At 47.9% G+C, this 21,505-nt stretch overlaps 1 protein-coding gene across 1 annotated transcript in view; it reads left to right on the top strand.

Moving 5' to 3' along the window:
- Positions 1-21,251, top strand: part of Myo18b (myosin XVIIIB) — a 180,529-nt gene extending 159,278 nt beyond the window's left edge. Inside the window, exon 42 of the mRNA XM_035444166.1 lies at positions 20,015-21,251. Within this exon, the coding sequence (XP_035300057.1) occupies positions 20,015-21,251 (1,237 nt within the window). The remainder of the gene's footprint in view (positions 1-20,014) is intronic.
- Positions 21,252-21,505: the final 254 nt, after the last annotated feature.

Here is a 21,505-nt window from a genome sequence, read left to right as displayed (position 1 = left end):
ACCAGCTAACATGCTGACTATAGTCTATAGTGGATCTGACTGTCTGAGGCTGCCAAGTTGACAACCATTAATACTTCAGAGATATGAGAAGGGTATATTCTATCCGAATCTACTAAAAAGTGACAGAAGCCAGTTAGAAGTCAGTCCATATACAGTTAGCCACACCCAAGTCTCTCCATTACTGCTGGAGGCAGATGTCTCAAAGAACAGCAATCTTCGCCAGGCCTATAAGGTGAGAGGTTTTTTTCCTCTCTGTGGAAGAGGGACATGGAAAAGACTGACCTTGTTTTGTCTAGGCAAAGGGGGTGCAATCAATTTTCCAGTGTCCAGCAGCTCTGTCCACAGTCTCGGCCAGGTCCTGGCAGGTGGCAGGTATCACATCTGAGCATCTCACTCACTGATCCAGGTGCAGGAACTGGGGTGCCTCATAATCTTCTTTGGAGACTTTGGGTCACTGTCAGGATCTGGAAGTCTGTCTGATATTATAAACTTTAAAGATAACAATATAAATGCCATATTCTGCAGGTCTCTGAAGCATTAGAGGTCTGTCTGTCTGTTTTAGTTACTTGACTTAAGCACACAAGAAGCATACAGGTGGCTAGGTAAGGTCTTATTTCTGTAATTAATTTTCAGCCTGACTGTAACTGGTTTTAATTTAGTAAAATATTTGAAACTTAGCACAGCTGAATTTAAAACTGCCTAGAGTTACCTAATAGTCCTTAAACAGTAGCTACATGTACATATTTTAGCTGCTTTGCTTAAACTTAACTTCTTTCTGAGACAGGGTTTTTCTGTGACTTTGGAGCCTGTCCTGGAATTTGCTCTGCCGACCAGGCTGGCCTTGAAATCACAAAGATCCACCGGTCTCTGCCTCCAAGTGGTGGGATTAAAGGCGTATGCTACCAACGCCCTAAACTTAAAGGAGTGTGCCACCAACGCCCTACACTTAACTTCTGAAAACATAAACTGTAACATCTTATAATAGATTAGCATCTTTTATAAAACAAGTACTTTACATTGTCAGGCTTTGCTTAAAAATAATTCTAAATTGAAGCTCTTTAAGTACAAACATTAATAAAAACAAACATTTAAAAAAACTGGTTTTAAAAAGAAATTTAAATTCCCTTAATGTCTTTCTGTAATATATAGAAGCATTAACATTTTAAATCTTAACTGAAAAACTTGTTTCTAAGATGGTACCTCTAATTTCCATGCAGTCATCTTTAGTCAAGATGGCGGTTTAAGTATCTTTTTTTAACTTTAGCAAAATGGCTACCATTTTGTGCCACGTGGCTGGCTACAAAACGGCAGTGACCCTCACCATTTATTTTAGCTACATGCTTGTAACAGAACTTAGGTTATGCCAGGAAACAGAACATTTTAAAATAAGTATACATAATTTACTTGAGAAATAAACAGGACTTTTTAAACAGAATTAACTTAATATGGTTAAAATTTTAACTTTTATTACCAATTTTTAAAATTTACTATTTGTAGACATGAGAAACCATAGCAAACAGTTTACATTTTTCTCTTTTAACAACCTTTTCTCTGACCTTCTACGACTTGCTTTAACCCTCTATAACTTTCTATATACCTTTGGTTTATTCCTCTGATTTTCTTAGACATTCTTAGACAAATTTCTCTTTCCCTTTCTCTCTTTATTACTTTAGTACATTCTCTCTCATTTCTCAGTCAACATAAAAATTCTTATCAAAGTCCCTTTTATAGTTTTTAATAACTTTAAGCTCATTTTTTAGAATTCCGGATCAGGCCAGATAAGTTCATACGCCCCAGCTCCATGTGCTCAAGGCAGAGACCTGGGGGAGGGGGTGCTGCTGGTAATCCCAGGCCAATGCAGGGGTGGGACAAAGACCCCCGTGGCCCCCCTGCATACCATGTGTGTGGAGCACAGAGAAGGCCGGGCAGCCAGGCAGATGGCAGCCTTGCAGCCATGTTCCCTCAGAGCAGGGAAACTCCTGTTGCAAGCCAGGACCCATGGCAGGACAGCAGTTGGGGCAGAGCCAGCCCTACTTTGCATGCCTCACAGACCGGCAGGTGGGGATAGAAAAAGTCTCACTTATATCGGCTGGGCTCAGCTGTAAGGGCTGCAGGAATGGTTGGAGTTCAGAGTAGCAGCCTCAGGGGACTCGGCTGCAGCACATCAGATAACACAGATAACAAACCTGCTCAGTCAGCCAGCCCATTCCAACCCTCCAAGCCTTACAGAAAACTGTACAGAAACAAAGGCTGGAGAAGAAAGTTACCTAGTGTGGCACCACATGACTCAACGAAAGGGGGTGTTGTGGTGAATCCTGAATTGAAAACCAACGATGAAAACACAGAGACAGAATAGACAGGAAAGAACAGAGGCTAAACAAATCTGCCCTGCACCGCTTATAAGGCAATGGCGCCAGGAAGACGGGTGGCAGAGCCAGGCTGCTACAATCGCTGCTAACTGAGGAGGGTCCAAGGGTCCTTGGCCTCCGTTAGTATCTCCTGGATGTCCTCAGAGCAGCAGTCTGTGATCCTCGGGGCACATCTGCCAATCCCAGTTGAGGTGGAATCTGGGGATGGGGGTGGTTAGTACAGAGACAGACACAAACAGCAAAAACAGGACAGACACAAGAGACAGGACAAACTGTGCGGCAGACCAAATTACAGACACAGACATGGCAACAAGCCAAAATTACAAACAACCCTTGGACTTTTGTCCAGGGCAGAACCAAGGGTTCCAGAAACACGTCTGTTTCTGGGTACGTCTGCTTTCCCTATGGTCCAAATCAAATGAACCTCGGACTTTCGTCCAGGGCAGGACTTCAGAGTCTCGAAACACGTCTGTTTCCCCCTGAGGTCCAAATTCCAAATTCCAAATACAAGTCGCCGGCACAGATCAAATTCAAGTCATGGCACAAAACCATCAAAACAGCAAGAGACATACAGAACATTGAATATGTAAGTTGTAAGCTCAAATCATCTTACCTCCAAGATCGAATCCACTCAGGTGAGGGGTGGTCGCAAATCCAGGACGAGACCTCAAATGTTAGATCCCCGGAAAACTCAGGCCTCCAGGGTCTCAGCCCATGACTACGGTAACCCCAATCACCAGGCAGATTTGAAAAATTGCTGCAAACTGCATGAGGCTTTATTGTTTAAGGCGCTGACCTCATGTTAGCTCGGGTCTTTCACCCACCCGCCATAGCAGATGGCTAGCAAAGACATCTCGTAGGGGCTGCATAGAGATCTTGTAGGGCAGTGTAAGGGGAGTGTCTAGGGGTATGCACAGGCTCAGGATTGGTGTGCCTCCAGGCTTGGAGGGCTTGCCCTGTCTTGATTGGCCAATTGGTTGTTATGGCCCATAGGCCCTCCCAGGGTGGTTGCTATGCTCTGCGTGACATTGCTGTGTACTTGTCCATAAAGCACACCCAGAGCCATAAAGCTTAGCACCACCAGCTAACTTCTGATTGGTTCCTTGCCACGAGGCAGGCATCTGACCTCTTAGTGACCAAGGCAAGGTCATGGCGAGCACGTGTTACTGTCATGGCTGCCGAAAGGGGCAGCTGGTCCCTTGAAGACCTGCCGCCTCTGCCCCCCCAGTGCTGAGACTGAAGGTGTGCATCACCATGAAGTTCCTTATTGTATCAGCAGCTTCCAAGGAGACACAGCAGAGCCTGTTTCTCACTCTGTCTTTTCCTTGACTATTCCTCAGTGTCAGAAGTGTCCAGCTCTCTGTAGAGCTCTGTTCACAACCATGCCAACATCTCTCTCCTTTGATACCACTCAGACACCTTTCTGGGCCTCTTCCCTCCCATCCCTTCCCCAAATGCTGGGTTGTCCAGGTACTGCCACCCACTTGGCTATTTCTCTCTCCTTACCTGGACAGCAATTCATTCTCTTGTGATTTTTGACTCCCCAGCTACAAAAGCATTTGAGTCTAGCACAGTGGCTCTTGTGTTTACCCCAGATTTTGAATGTCTTTGGCTGGTGTACCTCAACCACTCAGGAATCTCTCGCCCCTCTTGTCACCTAAGATGTGCTGATGGCAGTCATCCCTCCTCATTCATCCTTGTCATCCATACATTCAGGGGTTCTGTCAGTCAAGTCCCTCCAGTTGGTTCACCTCAGCCTCTTGTCCCTCTCTCAGCTGGTCCCTTGCACTCCCACCTTGTTGGGGACCAAATAGTTCCATTATGGAATGTCTTAAGGTCCAGCCTCCAGTTTCAGTAAACAGAGCACTCGGGAGCTCTGGCCCACTATTGTATTGCTAATTTGAGCAAGTCTGCTATTGTTTAGCATAGCTTCAGTGTAGGAATATCTCCTAGTTTGCATCTCTATAGAACTAAGCATTTGAATAGGCCTGCACCTGGGTGGAGGTGCTAGGTGTGTAAGTAACAAGTGAGGACAGAGAGTTAGGAGCCATCTAGCAGAGAGGAGTCAACAGAAGGACAGAAATGGCCTCCTCGTGGCCATGGAAGCATGGTTAAGAAACAGCCAAGAAGATACTAAATAAACAAGAGACTCTAGTTTTACACCATGGAACTGAGAGCTCTCTAGAGATGACAAGATGCCTGTGTTTGGTCTGTATTGCCATTGGGTTGCTAGGAGTCTCCCAGTCCACACTCCCCCACTCAGGCAGGACCTCATGGCTGCCATGGCTTGGGGCTGAGACCAGCTGGGCTGAGACACCAGTTATCCCAACACCTGTCATCCAGTGATCGTCATACCTCTCCTGGACTCTGACAAAGACTTTGCAATCTGCCCCCTCCTCTATTTCCTTCTCTGTACTTTAGCCTGTGGGGCCCTTACACAATGATAATCTGGTTTCCATGGCTTCTTATACCAGGGGCACAGGCCCCCAGGAAGCTCAGGCCTCCAGGGTCTCAGCCCAGGACCTCAGTCACCCCCATCACCAGGCGGATTCGAAAGCTTGATGCAAACAGCATGAGGCTTTATTGTTGTTTAACGAGCTAACCCCATGTTAGCTCGGGTCTTTCACCCACCCACCATGGCGGATGGCTAGCAAAGACAGTTCAAACTGGCTCCATAGAGATCTTGTAGGTCAGCATAAGGGGAGTGTCTAGGGGTATGCACAGGCTCAGGATTGGTGTGGCTCCAGGCTTGGAGGGCTTGCCCTGTGTTTATTGGTCAACTGGTTGTTATGCCCCATAGGCCCTCCCAGGGTGGTTGCTATGCTCTGTGCGTCATTGCTGTGCACTTGTCTGTAAAGCACACCCAGAGCCGTAAAGCATAGCACCACCAGCTAACTTCTGATTGGTTCCTTGCCATGAGGCAGGCATCTGACCTTCTAGTGACTAAGACAAGGTCAGACAAGCTGTTATGGCTGCCGAAATGGGGAGCTGGTCCCTTCAGCTCTCATCTTGTTTTTGTCAATAAAGCTTTATTAAATCACAGCCATGCCCACTATTTGCCTATGATCAACTTCCTTGACCTCTGCCCTATGGGATAGAGTTCAAATGTGTAAGCCAGCTGATGGCATCCTCCAGGGAACCCTTGCCTCTAACTATGGTGTCAGCTTCCCTATTTCTTCTTTGTGACTTTGTGGCCTTGCGCATGCCTGCTGCTTTGCTCCTCTTTACTCTCTGGCTGTCTTTGCTCTAGTGTGGTCACACTACCCGTGTTTCTTGGTTGTCTCCTCTTTCTCTACTTCATAACTCAGCTCATGCATTTCCTGCCTTGAAAGCTGGCTCTGAGTCCCTAGTGAGGCAGCTGCTCCTCCTCTGTGCCTCACAAATGTCCCTCAAACAGTTCCAGCAGTTACTCTGCAGTGTAGATGACCTCTGAATGGTGCTGGCTTGTCATTAGACCATGAACCCTCTGAAGCTACAAGCCTTGTCTTTGGTCCTGTAGGCCTCACCGTATAACATGGTGTCAGTGCTTAAAAAATATCCACTGATCAGGGAAGTGCTGGGGGAGCAAACATCTAAAGGTCCCTCATCTGGTCAGTTAAAAGGGTGATGCTGATACCCAGAGCCAAGGGCAGGCTGGGCCTGCTGACTCCTATCACAGACTGAGCAACATGGAAAAGAACAGATGGACTATGACGTGGGGCTGAAGGCCTGAGGCTCAGCCCCTAGTACACACTAGCCCAAAAAGCAGACAGGGAGCCTGACAATAGGTAAACTGAGGCTGGCAAGGAGTATATTTAGAATGATGGAGGGAAAGCTGGTAGATCTGATTTCTTTTTTGCAGTCTGTGGGTGGGCAAATGTATGCCACAGTAACATGTCGGTGTCAGAGGATAGCTCCAGTGTTGTTTCTTGCCTTCTATGTGAAGCAAGGTCTCTTACTGTGCACAGATGTATGCCAAGCTAGCTGAACCTTGGGCTTCTGGGAAGTATCCTGTCCTTGCCTCCCCTCCTGCTGCAGGAGTACTGGGATTTCAGACATTGTCTCCTCTGGTTTTACATCGGTCCTGGAGATCTACACTGGAATCTTCACCCTTGGGTGGCAAGAGCTTTATCCACAGAGTGTCTACCCAGCCAGATTGACTTCTGTCAGTTGCTGCCTGATTGGTCAGCTGTGTCCTTTTTCTCAGCCTCAGCCTCACCATTGGTAGGATTCACAGACTGTCTGCATACTGAAGTATGAACAGCCATGGCTTGACTATTCGAGGTCTGGCACCCTGCTGGCATTCAGCAAGCAAAACCTGTCCCCAGCCTGTGGTCTTCATTCCAGCCCAAGCCAGGAGTTCCTGGAGCAGGAATCCAGGGATAGACACATAGCAGTATCCCAGAGCATCTCTCTTAGTGGAGAAATGGGGTATCAGTGAGCTCTGTTTGAGCTACAATGAGCTTGGTATTTGGGAACATCCAGCAAAGTGAAGGTTTAGGAAAGATTTGTAGCTCTGGATCAAGTCCTGGGCAAGGCTTTCTGGTGAAAATAAGTGATGTTAAAGGAAACTCAACTTATTCAAGTAAAAAAGGAAAATGTGTTGTCCCTTGCATCTGGGAAATCTAAGGGGAGAGGCAGAGCCTCAGGTGTGGCTGGATCCCTGAGTCAGTAGTCATAGGACCTGGTTCCCTGCTGGCTTCTCTGCTGTGCCATCCTCTGCTGACTCCTGAGGTCAGACTCTCAATTGTTCACTGTACCAGTCTGAGGCCAGCTTTAAGGACTCTCTCTCTCTCTCTCTCTCTCTCTCTCTCTCTCTCTCTCTCTCTCTCTGTTTCTCTGGATAGTTCTGCCAGGGTCCAAAGTCTTTGGAGACAGCTAGGAAGGCAAAAGTCACAGAAGCCGTCTTAGGCTTCAATGTTCTTACCTGATGCTGGGAGGCTGGGTAAGTCCCCATGAACTGTGGGGATTCTGGGGGAGCAGGGATACCCACAAGGGACAATGTTTACTTCTCATGAAGCCAGAAAATGATCCTGAGAGAGGAAAGCAATGTTTCCATAGGGACTTGTGGTTTGTAGGAACAGACAAGATGGGGGGGGCATGGATTGTTTGTAACTCTATTTGATAACATCATCGATTCAAGCACAGGTGTCCTCACACTCAGACCTCATTCTTCCCTAGGTTCTGGTAACCTGTCAGCCATCTATAGTCAGCACTGGTGACCTGTCAGTCATCCATAGTCAGTGCTGTGACCTATCAGTCATCATGGTTTGCACTTGGTCATTTGGAGCTCTCTTTGGGCTCACTCCTATGGATGTGTCCCAGATGGTGGGCTGGTGGAGATCAGTGTATGAAGGATTCTACCTCACATAATCATGGGGCTCTTAATTGCCCATGTAATCCCCTTTAATTGCTGGCGGAATGGATTGCCTTAGTCTGGCTAAAAGATGGCATGGCCACTTTGCTCCTCCCCTGGGGGTGCTTTCTATAAACACCTGTCCATACTCTTGGTTTGATCTATTTTCATGTAGGAAAATAATCTAATTAGATACTAGCACCATCGCCCCACCCTGCCCCACTTGGTTTTATTTTATTTGTCTGCCTTGAATTAGTAAAAAGGTCTAAATTACAGGGTATTGTTTGTTAAGTAAAGTTGTATTACTCAAGGAAATGCAATTACTCTGCTCCAGACTAAAGCAGACCTGTCAGGAGGGCTGCTTCCATGATTAGATAAGACTCACTTGTAATTAGCTCATTAATTATAGATATGTGAATGGATGGGTCTTAGCTTAAAAAGCTTGTACTCAGCGTAGGCTCAGTCTTCTCTGCCAATCCTATTTCTACAGCTCGGTGTTTACCCTCTGTATTCTTAGAACTGGAGACAGGATGATTTAATACACTCTCAGCATCCTTAGCAACTATGCCTCTCGTGTAAAAGGTTCCATGTCTTTCTAGGGTGTGGAGGTTCTTTACAGACTCATTGGTATTGGTGATAGTCAGTGGGGAAGGTGCTGAGTGTAAACTCTTGGCCCCAAGCCATGGACAGAGTACCAGCAAGAGAGACCAAGACAATTCTCAGAGATGGAGGGCTCATCCACAGGACCCGTGCCACTCCTGAAGGGATTCCACAGAGAGGAGGAATCTGTTCAGTCTGGAAGCCTGGGTTCTAGCTGGTGTGGCCCATGAAACTTACATAATACATAAACTTACATAAAATGGGAAATGAGGGCTGGGCACATGGCTGAATGGGTAAAGTGCTACTGCACATAAAAAGCCCATAGCTGTGTGGGTCTATAAGCCCATCACTGGGGTGACAGAGATGGTCAGATCCTTCATGCTCACCAGCCCAACAGCCTAGCCAAACTATAGCTGCAGCCCCACTGGCAGCTGGTTTCAAAAAATAAGGTAAAGAGTCATAGAACAAGAGAGCAGATAGCAACCTCTGTCCTGAACCAGTAATACTGTGTGTGTGAGAGCATGTATACTTGATATCATGCACACATATGTGTGTGGGTGTACACACACACACATACACACACAGAGAGAGAGAGAGAGAGAGAGAGAGAGAGAGAGAGCTAAGGGTCACCTAAATAAACTTCCAACTTATATAAAACCATTGGAATCAATCACTAGTGATTAATGATCAGAATCTCCTCCTGGAGTCTGATTTACTTCAAGTTTTGTTAAATAAACTTATTGTTGAAATGTATATGCAAGCAGGTAGAACTTGGCAAAACATTCAAAAACCTAACAAAGCTGTATCAGTACCACCTATGTTAAGATCGGGCCACACTGGTGTCCCTCAAGCTTTCTTGGCTCATTGAGGTCCTAGTCTCCTCCCTCTTCAGAGATAACCTCCAAGTGTTGGCTTCTGATGTCCTTACAGCAAATATGTTTAGCTTTGAACTTGATGAAGGTGGAAGTCCCTGGTGCTTCCTATCCCAGGCTTCCTCCCTTCCATGTTTGTGTTTAGTCTGTGAGGTTGGTCAGCAGTGTTGTATATGGTGACAACTTGTCACATACTGGATGCTATAGTCAGGGTTAGGGTGAGGTAACACCATGATAACATTCCCAGAAAGGTCTGCACCTTCTCCTAGGGAGCAAGGTTGGCCACATGGGGAACAGTCACTATTTGTCTCTAGTATGCAGAGGTTGGTGACACTGCTAGACCGACATTATGGCACCCCTTCCACCATAAGGAAGCTCATCCAGCAATGCCCCACTTTGAGTATGTAGTAACTTTGTTATTCATGGTTCAGGACCATCTAAGTCAACACCACACCTTCCTGTCACAAGGCTTGCCTCCTTATGCTGGCAATGGTCTAACAGTCAGCTGAGTTCTTCCAACAGCCACACGAAGGCTGGTTTCCCCACAGATGTTGCACATGTTCATGGTTCAAAGGTCAGGGCAACCTCGCTGGTCACAGCCAACCTTTGTTTGGCCCAAAGGTTGCCTCCTGCCTCTAGTGTGGGAATACTGTCTTGCCATGGTGGCCTCCAGTTCTGTCCTGATCCCCAGTCAGCTTGGGTGACCTTCATTCAGTCTCTCTACTTCTTCTTCAGCTCCCTCCTTTGCCAGCTAGCCTGGTAAACAGATTTTTCTTGAAAGTCAGTGAGCATTTAGGTCCTTCCTAGTTGAGCACGGCTGTGAGGGCTGCTGCAGTGAGCAACTAGGCACATGCCCTCTGCTGCAGGGTGAGTCAGTTTGTGATAGGTGCAGACCAGTCCTCCCAGGAGCACTGCAGATCTAGTCAGTTCTAGCCAAGTGATGACACAGAATCATCAGGGTCCTGTTCCCTAGGAACCTCCTTTTGCCATCTTTAACTATTAGTTATCCTAGTGGAAATGGCTAGCGTCACATATCTGTTTTTGTTTGTGTTTCCTTTATCTCTGCCTCTGTCTTCAGCCAAGGTCTTATTTCACAGAGAATCTGAAGTCTTTTTCCTTGTGCTTCCCCACTCCCTGCTCCACTTTGGTCTCATTAGTGATCTCTAGCAAATCTTTGCCTATCCCAAAGACATGTTCTCTGTAGGGGAAATGGATCCCATCTCCATCAGAGGCTGACCTTTTGCAGCCAATCAACTGTTATTTTGGTAAATGGCTTTCAACTGCACTGTCACCCAGTTGATAATCTCCCCTTTATATTTAATACTGCACTGTGACCCGACTGATAATTTCCCCTTCATATTTAGTATTTTCGTGTCCTGCTGAAGAAGGACCTGCCGACTTTGAAAACATGAGCCTGTTCCCTCACATACTGAGGCCGTAGACTTCTGTTTTCCATCTAATTATACAGTACATTGGAAACTTGGGGCATGATGTAGGGATTAAGATTTGCTGGTCTCCACACTAGAAGAAAGGTGTGTGTGGGAGTGTAGAGAGAGATACATGTAGACTCTATAGAAATCTTATTCTCCACGTTATACCAGTGCCATTTGTCATACACCAAGTGACCTTACGTACCCAGATCATTTACAGGAATCTGTGCTATTACAGTTTTCTCTCAGTGCTCTTTGAGCAAGTATAGTCTTGTGCTAGTTAACATGGATCCACAGAATCTTGTGGATCTACCTGGAAAGTCTGAGCCCACCAGGTTCTTCAAAATCAACAACCGACTCTCAAGTAGAATTCCACACACCACTGTTGACTCTCTGTGTGTCACCTTCTCTTTTAGAATTTATCTTTAATTCCTGGATGCCTTGGTGACTCTCTGAAATTCTTTAAGTTCATATTCATCTTGTATGGTTTTCCTAGGTAAAGATTTGGTGCAACCTAGTCCAACGCATCCATATTCTGCTAGACTTTCAAACTTCTTTTACTAAATCAATGTAGTGTTTTTTTTTTAAAGGTAGATCAGGTTCTCTCATCTTTCCTAGTTATAGCTTGGTGAAGTTATCTCCTCTTCCAGATGGTCAGTTCCATGAAATGATTGCTTACTCACCTTTTAGTCACACCCTGAAGCATGGAAGCACTCAGTAAATGATTCAGCCAGATATAAGGATGGATATGGAGACAGACTGATGATTGGGCAGATGGATGGATAGGTGGATGGATGAATGAGTGAGTGGATGGGTAGATGAATTGGCAGGATGGTGGGTATATAGATGATGAACAGATGGTTGGATAGATGGATGGATGGATGGATGGATGGATGGATAGGTGGGGATCTAGATTGGTGGATGCATGGATGAATGGATAGATGGGTGGATGAATGGGTAGGCGAATGGGTGAATGGATGGGGTGGATGGGTGGATGGATGGATGGGTGGGTGGATGGGTGGATGGATGGATGGGTGGGTGGATGGGTGGGTAAATAATTTCCATCTACTTAGAACTATACTGCCAGAGGAAATAGGGTACTTTCATGAATATGTCTACAGCTTGACTCAACAGTTGAGGTCTAGGTCTGGGAGATGACAGTTTGCTGAAGACTTGCCTAAGGGTGCCGATTCTTATAAACCCATAATCCAGCTGGAGACTTTAATAATGCCTCATGTCTGATGTTATATTCTTTCAAATCCTGGGGGAAAATATGTTCAAACAACTCAACAGTAGAGCCAGTATATCCCCCCTCTCCTGGCACAAGACTTGGGAGGTGCCTCTGTTCTTTGTCCAGGAGCAGGTGGGAGGACTTATAGGAGGTGAGGTTGCAGCACCATCACAGATCTGATATCTGGAGGTGGAGAGCACCCTATAGAAATGAAGCCAGGCTCTTGGAGAATGTGTTCTATTCAAAGTTGGTTTGGAAGCTATTGTTGTTAAGTCACAAGAAATGACTTTGGTTGAGTGGAGTCTGAATGAAGCATCCTAGGTGAGACAGGCACAACTGCCCCCCCCCCATACTCCACAGTGCACTCCTCAGCTCTCTCATGCCCTCCAGTCCATGAGATCCTTCAGGATACTCTTCTTGATTCACATACTCCACAGCGCACTCCTCAGCTCTCTCATGCCCTCTGGTCCATGAAATCCTTCAAGGTACTCTTTTTGGTTCTGGGACTTCATGAAGGAAAGGTCTGTGTAGTTAAGAAACACACATTGTTTGGGGAGACATACATAAGTAAACATAAAATTATAATATGGAATGGGGGCTTCATTGTGTGTGTGTGTGTGTGTGTGTGTGTGTGTGTGTGTGTGTGTGAGAGAGAGAGAGAGAGAGAGAGAGAGAGAGTGTATTTTTCAATACCCTCTCCCTCATAGTGATCCCAGGAATGCAGACATTAGCAAACACATAGCATCATCTCAGATCCCAATATGCATTTTATCCCAGTTGTCCCCAAATTGTCTTATGTCACCAGATTTTTTTAAGGATCTTATGAGGAGACACTTACTAACTTCAGTTTTCTGTGTTGGTGAAGTCTGAGGCTTCCTGACAACTGGGCAGGATCCCCCATTGTGTGCCTGTTTGTTGGTCCTAGCCCTCCACTCAGTCCCTTACTCCTACCTCCTTCGCTGAAATGGATTTTTTTTTCTTTTTGGTGTTGAGTTTCCAGGAGTGATTTTTTCATTGACACAGCCTTTGTCCATGTTTTCAGAGTACAAAACCATAATTCAATGTGTGTACAATCTGCAGTGCTCAAATCAAGGCTGCTCATTCCCCCTCTCATCTCCTCTGATGCTACCATTTCCATGTGTTGGTTTCTGCAGAATCCTCCATTTACTACAAAAGAACCACCAATCCCAGTAGACTTTGGTATCTGTATTGTGCTATAGGACACAGAATGAGCCCTAGCATTTATCTGGGTTTTGATCCCCATTCTAGGCTTTCTAACTTCCCACATCCCTCTCTACCCATCCCAGTCTTTAGCTAACCTGACAGCGCCCCCCCCCCCCCCACGTGTGAGTGCTCCTGGCACCTGTGAAGCAGGCATGAGCAAAGCTTTGGATGCTCTGCAACCCTGTGGAAGATCTGTGGGTGGGGTCCCCTGAGGTAGCTCACCAGGCTGGCTTCTGTGTGAAGGACTGATGCCTACTGGAGCAGTAGAAGGAATTGAAAACAAGTCTGGCAGCCATCCTTCCTCACTGTATCCATGCCTGTCTCACTCCAGTATCCACACTGTGAAGTCAGGCGTGACTGGACACAGGGACAGCCTCCTACTGACCTCACCCATTTGGCTCGGTCACCCCTTGGTCCCCCTTGATTCACACCTTCCCTCTCAGTCTGCTGTCCTGGCTGAACCTCACTTCCTTGCCTGCAAAGTGTAGGTAGCAGTCATTGCCTGCCGGGAGTTTTGCAGATGGAATCGGCTAATAACTGGTGGGCGGGACCTTCCCTCCCTCAGGTACTTATCCTTCCAACCCGTCAACACCGCTCATTGCCTCCCCTCCTCCAAGGCCTGACTCATCCACCGCCTCCAGACAGCCTGTGTTTCAGGCTCAGCACAAATGGAGGGTTCCCTTGCCAGCCCCCTGCTGCATTCATACTGCAAGCTTCACATTTTACCCAGAACTCCTTGCGCAGTAAGCCCTTTTTCGTGAACGCATCCAGAACTTGCACCAAAGATTTTCATTCCAAGAGGGAAGGTAGCCTATCTTCCACTTCCATAAGTCAACCCAGTCTTGAGACAGACAGACCAGACAAGCATCTCAGTTCTGCTTCGTCAGCAAGCCTGTTGGCCCCTCTGAGCTCAACTTTCTTATGTGTAAAATGGGACAATAGGTAAGGCAGCAGAGTGACTAAGAGGTAAAGAGCTAAACCCATGCCCTTCTGCTTATCACGTGTACCCGGGCTTACCACTTCTGAGCTTCATGTATGGCAAAGGCATGTGCCTCAGAGAATGTATTGCCAATACAGCCGAAGTATGTGAGCCTTGTGCGCAGTCCCAGGCACCACGCCAATTTTCAGCATTTGCTCTCTTAAATTGGATTCTTGTACCACTTGGCCATCTTCAGAAGAAACAGATTCCTTACCCCCAGACCTCACCAGTATTAAAGAACAGTAAAACCTTTTTAATTATCTCTACGGTTTCAGGGTGTGGGTAAAGAGTGGGGGTGACAGCTCACCTCTGGGGGTGACTCATAGTGTCCTTACATCTGCATCGAGTCTCCTGCAGCTCCAACTGGCTCTGGCTCCAGCCGGACACTGAGGCAGGAATTGTAACTGCTACTGTATGGTTATGTCTGATGCCAGTGTCCAGAGACCTGTGCATCGGACCTGACCTTGTTCACCCATCATGATGGACTTTGAGAAAACACATGAAAAACAGAATAAAACTTCCCCTGGTTATGGGCCCACCCCATCCCTCAGCCTTGAGGGCTTGGGACCTGGGAAGAACAAGGAGTAAATAAATGATGTTTGGCCCTGGTCCAGTTCCTAACCCACTTTGCAGGGAGATCGTGAGCAATGGTTCCACCCCAGCGAGCCTTGGTTTGCCCGTATGTAAGGTAGGGCAATGATACTGATTTGGATGAAGGGGTACAGTGGCTTCATCAACTGCAGTCAATGTCCATGGAGCACAATTGCTGTGGTCATGCCCAGGATAACAACACAGGGGACACAGCCACAAGACAGCATGGCAGGGGGAGGGTATGACCCATAGGAGGTCCCTTTGCCACAGCTAGCTTCTGAGCATGAACCATAGCCAGAGGTCACCTCTCCTCTCCTTTGTCATGTCTCCTCTCCATTGTCACCTCTCCTCTCCTATTCTGCCAGGATAGGACTTGTTTATTCTTTAACATCTGTGCTCAGCCTGGGGTCTTCCTCAGCCCCAATGCCAGAGCTATCAAGGACAAACAGGCAGGCAGGTGTTAAGATACTAAAATAGATCAGATTAATGAAGAGCAACACTTGGGAGCCAATCGGCATGCACTCATCCCTGGATATTTGAGGGGACTTGGTTTCTGAACCCCCACAGGTACCAACACTTGTGTTATGGTCCATACCACCCTCACCCCTTGAACCTCTCATGCCCTCGGTCACTTTATAATACCCAACACTGACCTTCCTGACCTAAGGAACAGTCTGATTGTGTTGTTTAAAGAAAATGACAAGAAAGATTGCATGTTCAGTATAGTCACAGTTATTTTACAAATATTTTTAAATATGGCTGAGTTCACAGATGTAGAGTCTGTAGACGGGGAGGGACAGCTGTACCCACAGGTGAAACTGTAGGATGCGTTGCCTGCTCTGAGGTTCTGGCACAGACAGGGGCTGACCAGCAAGCATGCCTCATCTCCAACTCCTAATAAGACTCTGAGACCTAAAGCCCCTTCTTGGAAGAGGAAGAGCCAGGATTTGAAAACTCACTTAAAAAAAACTAATTTCCCTAACCTTGCAAATCCCAATATTCCAAATATTTTATATCCTGGTGAACCTAACAGGCCTCTGCAACACACAGGATGTTCATAGATGGTGCTCCTATCCATTTACTGGCCAGCATTTATTGAACTCCTACTGTGTGATAGGTACTGGAGCATCACTAATAGCTGAACATAGTTGAGTTGAGCAGTTGAGCACCTACTGTGTGCTAGGGGATTGATGACTACCCTCATGAATCCAGGATATATTTGTGGGGCTTCTGCATCCTGGGGCTCCCCTGGCTCACTCTATATGTATTTGCTGAGCAACTGCCATGGACTAGAGCATTAATCTAGGCAGTGATGCTGAATATAACAGGTATTTCTAACATGGACTTTCCTCTCTGTAACATTAGGAGGAGGATGTGAACTCCCCTGTTTCTCAGCCGAGGAAATCTGGCCTGGAAAATGTAAGGAAGCAATCCCAATGACAGTGTCACTCAGAGCAGCACCAGACAAAGTCCCCAGCCACCAAGCTCTGATGTCAGAGGTAGTGTCAGTCTTGTGTTGACCACAGAGTCTTGCAAAAGGTCACAGAGACAAGTACATTGCTCTGTAATGGCTCACCTACATGGGACCCCACCTCAGCTACCTCCTCAGTGTGCCATTGGAGTGTTCCCTGTCTCTTGCTCTTCTTGGAGGTCATAATGCCTACCTCTCAGGGTTGCCATGGAGGGATGGGAGATGCCAGTCTGCTTTCTTCCCTGATCTTAGTACAGATGTTCATGAAGGTACTGTGGCTGTGACTGCCTCTGCATTAAGCCACCTCAGTGCTTGTTCTTTGGAGATCTCTCAGGGACTTCTGCAGGCTGTGCCACTGCTGATCTCTCAAAGGCACCAGGCCTTCCCAGCAACCATCTCCACTTTACACGCGCACACACACACACACACACACACACACACACACACACACACACACACACACACACATACACACACACACACATACACACTACACACACACACACATACCACACACACACACACACACCACACACACACACACACACACACACACACAGCCTGCACCTGCACACCCACATCCGTGTTCCTGGCTGATCCTTCCCCAACCTTTTCTTCAAAGATGAAAAGGGCAGAACCAGTCCCTCCTGGGACACTCCATCCCCCCTCTATTCCCCCTCCATCCCCCCTCCATCCCCTCTCTTGCCCTCACCTCTGTCTCTCCCCACTCCTCCCCCAACAGCTGGACCGTTCATCTTCCTTCCAGCTCCTGCTTCTCTTCCACTCCCCGCATTGGTCTACAAGTTGCCTCTTCCTTGCTCTACTCCATCTCCTCTCACTTCCCGGCCCTCTAAAGGAGCCTTTGTTCTTCCCTTCCTCTTCTCATCCTGCTCTGTCCTCCTCCTCCTCCTCCACTCTGATTAGACCCACCATTTACTGGGCACCCACTGTGAGCCAGGGTGAGTGCTGGGTTCAGGGCTACGAGAAGATCCTGCTGATATGAGTTTGGGGTCTTTGGCTCTTCCTCCTCCCCCTTCTCCCTTGTGTCTCCTCTTCTGCGTCTTCTTCCCTATCTTCCTTCAGCCTCTGGTCATTCCTTTTTCTCCCACCTTGCCTTGGCATCTGAAGCCAGCAGTCATGGTGGAAACTGGGAGCAATGGGACTACAGAGTCCTAGGAGAGCAGGCAGCAGGCACCCTTGATGTCATCATCCACCCCTAGTGGCAGGCGATGGATGGGATGGAGGCCTGAGAGACATTCATCACCCCCACCTCCTTTCAGGGACAAGACAGCACGGAAATGACTTTTGTCAGCTTGGGAGCAGCCCACTGGCCCTGACAGTTCAAAGCTGTTTATTAAAAAGGAGAATGAACTGAAAAGAGTGTGAATGCCACACTGCAGCACATGTGTGTGCGTGTGCATGTGCATGTGTGTGTGTGTGTGTGTGTGTGTGTGTGTGTGTGTGTGTGCGTGCATGTGCATATGTGTGTCTGTTGGAGGGGGAGGCTCCAAATACTGCTCTCCACAAGCATGCCTTTGGGTGACTGGAAAGCAGCCACTGGGCTCCACGTGCAATGCTCAGCCAGGTCCAACTATGATGGTACAGGAAGTGGCAGGCAGGGCACAGCGAAGAAGGCAGCTGCTGTGGTAGAAGTGTGAGACTTTTGTCTTAGAATGCAGGACCTCCCACTTCTTGGTCACTGCCCATATGGTAGTCAGTTTTCCCTTTGTCCGTATTAATGCCACTTGTGGTCTCACTGTGTCTAGTGGTGGGTTACATCTGGAGGTGGGAGGTTAGGGATGCGATGGTAATAACCAAAGCCATTTGCGATTGCTATATGTTCCTCTTGATTGAGGAATGAGAACCAAGCACAGAATCAGGAGATTTTCCTTTGTTTTCCTAACCAACTGCTCATGAGGCCAACATTGCGGAGCAGGGAAAGTGGGGCTCCCCAAAGGAGAACACATAGAACAGGGGCTGAAGACGGGGAAGTCCTGGCTCATTGTCATTGTCCACACTTGCTCTACCCAGTCTGCCGCACGAAGCAGGGGACAACGAGTGCATCCAGCCCTCCCCTCCATCCTCACGAAACTGTAGGCAGGACCCACAGTGGTCTGGTGGCATCTCACGTGTGCCATCCTGGCAGGATCCTCTAGGAGAGAAACCCGCAGAATGGATGAGGCTCTGGCTCCTAGTGTCCTTGGAGCCATGATAACAAAATACCATGGTCCAAGTGGCTTTATAAACCACAGAAGTTGACTTCTCAATATCTGCAGGTTGGAAGTTCAAGTTCATAGCACCAGCAGATTCATTGTCTAGCTCCTGGGTGGCTGCCTTCTCTACCCTGGTTTGGAAGAATGGGGCAATTGGGTTGTCTGGGGTCTTGTGTGGGGGGGAACAGAGGTCAACCTGAGATGGAGCCTCAGGATCCCTCCACCCTGGGTTTTGAGACAGGCTCACTGGCCTGGAGCTCACCTATGAGCACAGCTGGCTGACTAGTGATCTGCAGGGGCTACCTGCTTCTCCCTCCTCAGTGCTGAGATGACAAGTACCCACTGCCACACCGACCTTCATATGCTTGCCGGTGTAGGTCCTCACATTTGTGTGCCAAGCGCTCTACCAACTGAGTCATTCCCCTAGCCCTGGGACATTGTATAAGGGTAAAAATCCTGAAAGCTAGTCACCCCCAAAACTCCAACACCTAACACCTGTGGGTTATAATCTCAGCCTAAGAATATGGGGGTTGGCAAAGACCTGGATCCCTAGCCTAGCTGTGCCTTCACATCCCCTGTCAGTCATCTCCTCTGGGGACCTCACTGTGGCTGTATCCTCAGATCCCAGAGTACCACTCCTCATGAGGTGTGACTGAGGTGGAGGTGGCAAATTCCAGTCAAGAACAGGATGCTTTTCTCAAAGCATCCCGGCCTCCTTTGGCCTCTGGCTGACCTCCTGCACTTGTTCCCATTGTCACAGAGCCAGCAAACAACTGGAGCATGAGAACACCTTGCTCCTACTCTACCTCCCACCTGGCCAACTCTGGCAGCTTTGTCTACCATCCCTAACCCTGACATCTGGTGGTTCCTTTCTGTTTCTAAATAAATTGTGAGACTTCACTGGTGGGTTGACAGGGCCTTGTTTCCCTGGGGGGGGGCACAAGAGATTTTTATTAACAGAAAGGCTGCTGGCCTGTCACCTCTCTCCTTTAAAGAACACCCTTTATTTTATGGTCTATAATTCCCTCAAACACAGCTCAAGACTGACTGCAAACTGCATCCCAGAATAGAAACTGCTTGTCGTCATCACCCCACCCCATTGCCCCCTGCCTCTCCCCATGTAGAGATGTGACTTCGAGTTGATTTTATGTGAGCCTTTTCCTTTAAGGGAAATGGTTTTTTAACAGTCCCCCATTCTCCGTTTCATGAAGCCATCATAGGTCTCATGGAATACCTCATCAAAACACAACTGTGGTACCCAATGCTACAGCACCCCACTTGTTATAGTCACCCTCTGAGTTGGCCCTGAATAAATAAGTCATCCTGCATGCTTCCCCTCCAAGCATGAAAAACTTAATTACTTACTTATCACACACCAGGCTCTAGAGTGACGTTCTATCATGTCAGATAGAGTGCCCCATAAGTCCAAGTCATCCATAGTAGCCAAAGTGTTTATCCACTCAAATGTACTTAGCTGGGTTTAATTATAGATAGAAATTGCATCTCAGAAAGCAACACAAAAGTCATTTACACAGCTGGAGTTTTCACATGAAATCACATGACTCACTCGAGGCTGCAGCAGGGACCGCCTTTACAGAGACAAAATAACACTCACGCCCAGGCTCAGTAGCTCTCGTGTGGGTCTCGAAAATCCTATGAATTGTGGTTTCTAGTGGTTGCATCTTTCTTCTTGACACAGGGTGAGTGAAGAGGCTGGAGATTCTGAGAAGCTGAGACCAGAATCATTGGTGCTGAAAGAAGCCTGGGACTCTCCCAGAGAGACCTCAAGGAGTGGTTCTGTGTCTCTCCTCCCAGTCTTTCCACAAAAGTCCTACCATTTAGAAGATGGGGAAGGCTTTGCTGTCCATAGAGAAACCACCCCAGAGGGACCAGGTACTCTGTCTTCATCTCCCACGTCTCAGAGCATGGCTAAGTCACTTCTGCCCAGGGACAAGTTGCCCAGCCCGTCAGCTGCTCTCTCAGAGTTTGTGGAAGAGCTCCGCAGGAAGAGGGCCCAGAGAGGCCAGGGTTCCTCTCTGCACCTGGGGGAAGGACCCATGCTCCCAATTTTCCAGACCACTGGGGCTTCCTTACTTAGGAGGGGCAGAGCCAGCAGCGATGAGGGAGGCCTCTCACTGAGAACTGGAGCAAAATCTCCTCTGCAAGCAGAGGGGAACCCTAGGGTTCCCACTGCTGGTCTCTCACGGTCAACCAGTCTCAAGTGTATCTCCTCAGAGAGCACGGAGAACATCACCCTGCCACCTGACAAGCAGAAGACACGGTTTGGTTCCTGTGAGTCCCTCTTAGAGTCAGGACCCAGCACAAGGAGAAAGCTGAGCTCCCCAAAGGCACTCAGGGACCCACTCTTGTCACCTACCCTGCAGCCCAGGAGGCGGTGTCTGGAGTCCTCAGTGGATGAGGCTGTCTGCCTAGACCTTGGGAAGGAACCTCTCGTTTTCCAGAACCGTCAGTTCTCTCATCTGATGGAGGAAACTCTGGACAGTGACCCCTTCAGCTGGAAGCTTCCGAGCCTCAACTACAGACGCCAAACCAAAGTGGACTTCGATGACTTTCTTCCTGCCATCAGGAAGCCCAGCGACCCTTTGCCCGAGGCTGCCAAAGATGGGAAGGAGGCGACGAAACATCCGAACGTCCACTTTGAGATGGAAGAGGCCGACCACTCTTCTCTCTCAGGGATCAAAACCATTTTGAAAAAGAACCCAGAGTCTAGGGAGGACCCCGCTCATCTCTCTGACTCCTCCTCATCCTCCAGCTCCATCATATCCTTCAAAAGTACAGACAGCATCAAGAGCAGTCCAAGAGTGCCAAGACTCCAAGGTGACGGTGGTGAGCGCGTGTCCCCTGAGCACAGAGAGCCTGGCACTGGGAGAAGTGATGATGTTGAAAGTATAATGAGGAAATATCTCCAGCAATAGGGACCGGTGCAGGTAAGGACAGCAGGAGAGGTCACCCCCAGGCCAGGCAGCCTGTGGGGAAATGGTGGTTCTGCTTTAATCTTGGGGAAGCTTGCTCCAAGGTGTCAGGGCTATAGCTGAAGTTACATATGGCCCTATGTGATGTAGGAGGATGCATTGGAAATCAGGGGGTTCTGGGGATGATACCAGCTAAAGATGGGGACAGAGGATCTGGGCAGACAGCAAGTGCTTTTCCAACAAGAATGGGGACTTGA

Source organism: Cricetulus griseus, chromosome 4, assembly GCF_003668045.3.
Source record: "Cricetulus griseus strain 17A/GY chromosome 4, alternate assembly CriGri-PICRH-1.0, whole genome shotgun sequence".
NCBI lineage: Eukaryota > Metazoa > Chordata > Mammalia > Rodentia > Cricetidae > Cricetulus > Cricetulus griseus.
This window is presented reverse-complemented; position numbering and strand designations above follow the sequence as displayed.